Consider the following 7,918-nt stretch of genomic DNA (forward strand, 5'->3'; position numbering starts at 1 on the left):
AGTCTATCCGAGCTCTCTGGCCTAAGGGAGAGTTTGAGCGAAGGCTGAGTCTTCGGCTATAGTTCTCTAATCCAACCAGGTCCAGGTGGTACCTACGAGTGATGGTTGATCGGGACACTTGGGGGGGGGGGGGGGGGTTAGGTCAGATTATCAGCTAAATATATAGTGACTCCCTCAACCCAACGACCTCATATTCCCTTTTTGATATTTTGTGCCATGGAGGATGGAATATTCTACAGGCAAACTGTACATTCGAAGTTTCCTATTTGTCAAACGCAAAAATTGTGAGTATATTTTTTGAATGCGTCAAAGTATCTTTATAGCTCGCCATTTTCGAAAACACTTTGAGATTTGTACATAACAATAACACTATAAAAAGAGGTCTTCATCTATAGACGAAGATATACGATACTACGTAATTTTACATACTGTTTGCTACTGTTCATTCATTTTATTTGATTTGACTCAATTATTGACTTGAGCGTTGGAGGATCAACGTCGGAATCCTTCCCTGACCTGGCAACTAATGCTCTTTTTGAGATGTAGGAGCGCTTTAGAGTCATCTTTGGATAGCGAGAAGTCCTTATTTGATCAATATTAGAGCCACCATTCTCTGCTAGTTATCTTCTCTATTTTTGGGTAAAATCAAATATATTCTAAAGTTAATGAATAATATTCTTTCATATAGAAAAGATTATGTTTATTATTCCAATCCAAATAACTTTTTGTTAATCTTGTGGACGTTGCCAAGAGATTCTGATGCTTTCCTCTTTCCCCCACGACTGTTTCATCTTTCGTTCTACCTTTCGGTTTGGCGTTGAGCACGGACACAGCTTTGCCATCGCTTTATGCAGAGGATATGAATCTCCAAGCCTTTCTGCCTCTTTCAGGAATCTGCATATGCATGCAGCGCCGGCCGTCGTTCTTATAAATTTCCAATCTATAGCTAGTTTGTTAAACTTGTACATAAATTTGAAAATGTCCAAGCTGAGGGTTCTTGATTTCCAGTACAACTTGGACAAGGGGCTAAAAGTCTTTAAATCCCTGTCAGCGTTGCGAGACTCGAAGGTGTCCGATTTGTTCGTGCGGTACGAGCCGAACGAGGTTGAGTTGCGCAAGGTGTTCGACAAAATCTCGAACCAAAAGGATAAGATCGACGAGGGCGACCTCGAGCGGCTGGTGAAAATGACGCACACGTGCCACCTCCAGAGCAACGAGAAGAAAAAGGTTTGCGAGGCGGAGGAGGAGGCGAAGCGGATGCTGTGGGCGGCGGACCTGAACAAAGACGGAGTGGTGGACTTCGGGGAGTTTATGGAGGTGAACAGGAAGGGCGGGGTGAGGAGCAGCGAGATCAAGAGCGCCTTCTGGATGTTCGATCAGGACGGCGACGGCCGGATAAGTGCCGCCGACATACAGAAGATGATGGTGAGGCTGGGGGAGAGTTGCAGCCTGGAGGACTGCAAGAGGATGGTGAGGCATGTGGACAAGAACCAGGACGGCGTGGTGGACATGGACGAGTTCATGGAGATGATGACCAGCACCATGAAGCTCATGTGATCGACCACTAAATGCGTATTAATTGCATATTGTTGTTTGGGAGATCGATTGCCAAGTAAATATTAATTGATTGCAATAAATCTGTGACCGAGTAAATATGAATTAAAATCTAGGCACAAATATTAGTGACTTAATTTCAAGTTCCTTGATAATAACATGAGCTAGTAAACATTTATTCATTTAACAGTAAGTATTCTTATTCTTCTTTTATATAAATTATGACCTAGTAAACAATTTAAAATACATTTATCTAAAATGCATAGAGAATACTCTCGATATCAAAAAATATTGAGAATCGTCATCTCGCATATATACTATGCAAACACAAAGTTAGGCACTGCACTCAAAGTATTTCGAGTAGGCCTCGTTTTCTATTATGACCTGACCATATCACTACTTAGCTTGCATACATACTATGCAAGTACTGAGTGATAAAGAACAAGATTGGTGTCGGTGCATGAATCCTAAGGAAACAGGGGAGTTTATTTACGCACATGAAAGCCTTGTAAAAAGACTCAGTGACCCTGTCCTTTGCCGGTGTTCCTCAAACCCAATGCAGCTGGTTCAGTGTATATATGCAAGTTCCAAGAAACTTCAGCATTTCCTGGAATTAGTTGCTCCTAAGCATTCATGGCAGTGGTCTTCCCCAAACAGCTAGTTGCCAAAGATTCTCTGAATTTACTAGTGTTGTTGTTAACAGTTGACCATTGACTAATCTTAGCTTGCTTCGCATATATACAAAGGCAGGCTCCATCCTTAACAATATGAAAACAGTGCGCGGTATCCTTGGAAAGAGGGAGCGTAGAAGGTAGCACTACGAGGGCACAAAAGGCCTCAAGGGAACTGGTTGCATACTCGCATGGTACAGAGAATTTGGCACAACGAGGCAGGAGGAACCGGAGATATACCATTTGAGTATACATAATCTTCCAAACCACTTAACCTCTTGATTCAAGATTGGTGTTGTTCTTTGCTTCAAGATACAGATTTGAATGATGGAACCACCTAACTTTAGAACATCTGTTGATGGAGACTCCGTACAGTTCTTGTCTCATCTACAGGAGAATGCAAATTTTATGGAGTATTCATAAGATGATCTCATTCAGTCACACAATGTGACCAAGGATAATTTTAATTAATAACGGGTGACATTAAATACTGAATGAAATGATTGAAAGAGTGATGTCCATATATATATATATATATATATAACAAAAAGGTTTTCCACTAAATATCACTTGATTTGATTCGAAATTAATTGGAGCATCAGAGTAAATTTCAAATCTTGAGTGAAATACGACGAATCCATATTTGCCGTTTTCGGAATCAAACCGAAAAAAGAAGTGGCGGGAGGGAGAGATTCAAAGGAAAACGACAAAAAAAAAAGAGTGGGCCCGGTTCTTGTTAGCTCCTATTTCACCGGAAGGAAACAAAGCGAGATATCTCTTACGCATCACGTGGTCTAATCAACTTGTCGTAATCGCCAGCTCACGCGTTCCCCATTAACAAACAAACCCCCCTCCATGACCAGTCAACGCATCCACCTTCGCTGCTAAGTGCTAGCTAGCTGATGCCTCACTCTCTGCTCCGCCCAACTCTGCACTGAGGCTGAGGAAAGAACACAGACAGAGAGAGAATGAATGAAAGAAAGATAGATGGGGATATCACATCAATCAAAAGGTCCTCTCACTTTGACCTGGTCAATCCTCACTCCATTCGCTTTCAATCTTTCCATCTCCGAGCCTTTGACAAATTGCGGGCCAGGTCACTGTTTCATGCTCTGCTCATTTCCACCACCGCCACCAACCAAGCATCTTCGTCTCTCTCTCATTCATTACATCATTTGTTTCTCCTAAACAAACATACACATTGGATAGTGGATACGTTGGCTAGCTATCTAGCTACTGCAGGTCCTCTGTTTTTCTTTTCCATTAACAAAAATTAATCAAAAGGACCTACAAATAAACTTTCTTTTTCCGAGATTGAAAAGATCCTCTACAACCAATTTCAAAGAGGAACGACGAGTGCATGCATGGAATTGCAGCTTTAAACGTACAAAACATAAGTTCTGCTCCCATGTTAATGTAGAGTGAGAAGATACATGTTCAAGATCTTCTTGCTGCATGAGTATGAACTTTGATCATTGATCAGGTAAATGTCCTTTTTAAAAGTAGATGTATCAGCTAGCTGTAACTAATGAATATCTGTAAATATTACCTATATATTTGGTAAATAGTGCAGGAAATCTATTATATATATACCCATCTAGATGCTACTCTAGACTTTTCTACACTGCAGCCCATGCATGCATTAATAAATTCTGACTCGTAATTTAATTTGAAACGAGTGCACACAGAGACATCTACTGCGTCCTAAATAGTCGCAGGCAGATCCCTCCAAGTACATCTCTCTTGTTTGTACGTATTCATATATTTTTTTGGGTGGATGCTGCAGTATGTCTTTAAATATCTCACGACAAGATCAATGACAAAGATGAGGGCGATCTTTTGATGGCATGCAATAATATCGACGACACATGTTTGACCCGGATCACCAGAGTCTCTGCGGCGGAGGCAGCGCACCTCCCAGTTCGCCCATGACCAACCCCCGCATCTCCTTCTCCGGCGACTTCCTGATGGAGGTGCCGGCGGCGAGGGCCCCGGCCGGCCCGCCGCCGGACCCCAACTTCGAGTTCTTGGTCGGCAGCCACCCGATGATCACCGCCGACCAGCTTTTCTCCAAAGGCAGGCTGCTGCCGCTCAAGGACCCATACGGCTCAGGCTCCAGCGGCCGCGCCGGCGGCGGCCTCACCACTCTCCGCGATGAGCTCCGCGAAAAAGACTCCGCCGGAGGAGTCGCCGCCTCCGCGTACGGCAGGGAGCGGCCGCCCAAGGGCGCCACGTCCATCAAGTGGAAGGAGCTTCTCGGACTGAAGAAGCCGCGTGGCTCCGCATTGAAGAAGACGGATAAAAGCGAAGGCGGTGCAGGGGATGCAGATGCGCGTCTCGGCAAGGCAATGCAGGTCCGCTTCGACATTTTCGTCGTTCCGAAATCAACTTAATTTCTATAAAACTCATGGTCTCATCGTTTCTTTCGCGCGGCTTGCAGGAACTATGAGGATACGCATGCAAACACACAAAAGCTAGCTCCATCCGGACGCTGTGACATCGGCAAAACAGTTGATCAATGACACTATTCTAGCTAGCTAGCTAGCCACATATCAACATTTTCTCTCTTTTAATTTCTTTTTCCCTCCATCTTTATGTTGGTGTTTTGTTTGTTCATCGAGATGGGGGGCGGCGCCGCTTCACTTAATTTTAAGTAACTGGAACTTTTTCGTCTTTTTCAATTCCTAGACGTCAGTGGGTTGTTTGTCTGTAAGAATTAGCTTGGATGGCATTAAACTTTCTCGTTGATCTGTGTAATTGTGCGAGGAAATTATATATAAATTTCCTATTCAATTCGTGATGATACACTGAGTCGGGATCGTTAGGAATGCGACTCTTGAATGGCATTGATCTGGCACCAACATTGTTCGGCCCATCTTCGGTAGGAGACCCGAAACAGTGTTGCTGTTTTATATATATATATATAGAGCTGCTAATCATGCCAGTTCATGTCTCTAGCTACCACCATGAGCTAGCCACCAGTTGATTTTTATATATGTTTTTTTTACATGGATTCTGATACTTCCACATCATCAGAAGCCGCTAAAATCCATCTATGCAATATAATTAAATTCATAGCTGTTGCCTCTGGGGATTTTCCCCTGTTCTTGCTCTCGACATTCAGACATAGAATAGGATCATGGAAGCAGAGGAGGTCACGGACAATCTGACTTGTCTCTGTATGACTGTATAGTAAATTAAAGTACATGTCACTGTATAGTAATTAAAGTAATTTCCATACACAGTAATTAAACCAAATAATTAAGAGATGAGTGTGAAGATATATGAGTGCATGAGATGGACTGGCAGAGACTAGAACGCTGTTTATCTAGCTCCCTGATCTACTGCCATACCATACATGCCACTGCCTGCGTCGCGTTCTTGCCTTTGAGGCATCGATCGTCTGAGCTAGACTGGGGACGTTGACCTGCACCGGTGCTGCAGCTAGCGAAGCATGCATGGTTCCATTCTGCACGAGTACTCATGACACATGCAGCTCCGTCGTCCTCATGAGGTTGCGACAGCACGTCCGGACACCATCGCAAAAGCTAGTTAGCTACACAGGCTAAAGTGAAGGGATTCTTGCAACCGTTGCCTGCAAACTCGTGAAGGGTTATATTCTGGTACTTTGTGATTGGGATGTGGATTCATCTCGCATCGCCATTTGGTTCGTGGCCGTGATCTGTCTGGATCGTGTGGTTTTTAAGCTTCATGCATGCTTGTTGGCGCTATCTTAAGTTGTCTAGGTTCTTGGAATTGGATGTTGGATTGGCACCACTAGTTTTTCGGTGGCTCGCGTATAAGTTAAATAAATAAATACATCCTCAATTATTATTTTCATAAAAAATTACTTTTTCTACTATATATATATATTTTTATTATAGTAGAATATGATATTCTTTTTGAGCGAGAATATCCATTGTCTGAATTACGAGTGACTCGAGCTTTTGAGGCGAGGCAAAGGCTTGACTAGGTGTCTTTTGAGTTAATAGATGGGCAATCCCTGGCGCCAGGTGCCAAGGATCTGCACTCGCACAACTCTCGCCATTTAAGTTCCCAGAGCAATCTTTTCCACATGTCGGAAATTAGTTTCTATAGACCATCATCCATGTAAAAAGGTAATTTTTAATCTCTTTTATCGTAGGCTCCAGAGCGAGATAAAAGAAAATAAATTACGAAACCGAGATGTAAAGGTCATTTTAAATGACCTCTGTGAAAATCACTCCTTATCCAATAAAATAATTATGTATATAAGATTTTATATTTTATATCTTATATTAATTTTTAATAATATGGTTATTTTTTTAAAAAAAATTTATATGATATTATAGTTTGGTTTTTTTTCTGACCTAATTTTTTCTATCGTCTCTTGTTATTGCTTGTTGTTGTTACTGCTGTCTCCTATTGCTGTTATTGATTTCGGTGCTGATATCTTTTTCTGTTGATTTCAGTGCCGACACTTTGTGCTGTCGATTTCAACGCTAACATTTTTTTTTGCCGATTTCGACACTGATGTTCTATTTTGCCGATTTCGATGCTGACACTCTTTTCTACTGATTTCGATGTTGACACTCTTTTCTGTCGATTTTGACACCGGCGTCCTATGCTACCGATTTTAGCACCGATGTTCTTTTTTGTCGATTTCGGTAGGGATGTAAACGAGCCGAACAGTATTAGTCTCGAGCTCGGCTCGACCTCGAATCGAGCTTTTATTACAAGGCTCGAGCTCGGCTCGTTTTAGAATTATCAAGCTCGCGAACAGTTTGAGCTCGGCTCGTTATTAGCTCGATTATCAAAGTTAACGAGCCTAACTCGTTAAGCGAGCTCGGGCTCGTTTAGAGCTCGTTTTTGACTCATTTTAGAGCTCTTTTTTGGCTCATTTTAAAGCTCTTTAGGGCTCGTTTTAGAACTCGTTTTTTTGCTCGTTTAGAGCTCGTTTTTTGGCTCTATTTAAGGCTCGTTTTAAGGCTCATTTTTTTGGCTCGCGAGCCTATAAACGAACATGTTCGCGAGTTCACGAGCCGAATATCCTTAAGTTCGAGCTCGACTCGATAAAACTGTCGAGCTCGAAATCGAGCTCGAGCTCGTCTCGATAAGATAAACGAACGAACTCGAACGAGCTTTTTACCGAATCGAGCTCCGAATAGCTCGCGAACTGTTTGGTTCATTTACATCCCTAGATTTCAGTGCCAACGCCATGTGTTGCCGATTTCGGTGCCAACGCCCTGTGTTGCCGATTTCAGTATTGACGTCTTTTTCTACTGATTTTGACACTGACGTCCTGTGCTGTCGATTTCTACGTTTGACATCCTTTTCTGTCTAAGATTCTTTATGCTTCATGAAAATTTGATCCATATATGTTGGAACAATTTCGACAGTTCCTTACTTCGCAACCCTCTATCATGTCAGTTTTCTCTCATATAGGTTTGTCATCATATGATATTTTAGGTATATCTTCATTCTTGTGGATTTTGGACTCTGGTGCCTCCCATCATATGTCATCTAATTTATCATCTTTTATTTTTTTTTTTTCTCTCTGTTCATTTATATCTATTATGACTGCTGATGATACTCCTATGTCATTAGTAAGTATCGTTTCAATTATTACATCTTTTTTTATCTCTTACTGATATTTATTATATTCCAAGTTTTACTTTAAATCTTGTTTCTGTTAGTCAATTATGTAAGTCTGG

General features: G+C 41.9%; 2 protein-coding genes across 2 annotated transcripts; both read left to right on the forward strand.

The window, feature by feature from the left end:
* Window positions 1-978: 978 nt before the first annotated feature.
* Window positions 979-1,557, forward strand: LOC121979983 (calmodulin-like protein 30). The gene has a single exon (XM_042531954.1). The coding sequence runs from the start codon at window positions 979-981 to the stop codon at window positions 1,555-1,557; it is 579 nt and encodes a 192-aa protein (XP_042387888.1).
* A 2,498-nt stretch (window positions 1,558-4,055) lies between these two features.
* LOC121983214 lies at window positions 4,056-4,967 on the forward strand. Its single transcript, XM_042536169.1, has 2 exons — window positions 4,056-4,579; window positions 4,666-4,967. The coding sequence occupies exons 1-2, from the start codon at window positions 4,094-4,096 to the stop codon at window positions 4,672-4,674; spliced, it is 495 nt and encodes a 164-aa protein (XP_042392103.1). The 5' UTR covers window positions 4,056-4,093; the 3' UTR covers window positions 4,675-4,967.
* The last annotated feature ends 2,951 nt before the right edge of the window (window positions 4,968-7,918 follow it).

Source organism: Zingiber officinale, chromosome 5A (genome assembly GCF_018446385.1).
Source record: "Zingiber officinale cultivar Zhangliang chromosome 5A, Zo_v1.1, whole genome shotgun sequence".
In the NCBI taxonomy this organism is placed as follows: Eukaryota; Viridiplantae; Streptophyta; class Magnoliopsida; order Zingiberales; family Zingiberaceae; genus Zingiber; species Zingiber officinale.

Coding starts and splice junctions, on each gene's coding strand:
- LOC121983214 (XM_042536169.1), top strand. CDS start 4,094: ATGTTTGACCCGGATCACCAGAGTCTCTGCGGCGGAGGCAGCGCACCT.
- LOC121979983 (XM_042531954.1), top strand. CDS start 979: ATGTCCAAGCTGAGGGTTCTTGATTTCCAGTACAACTTGGACAAGGGG.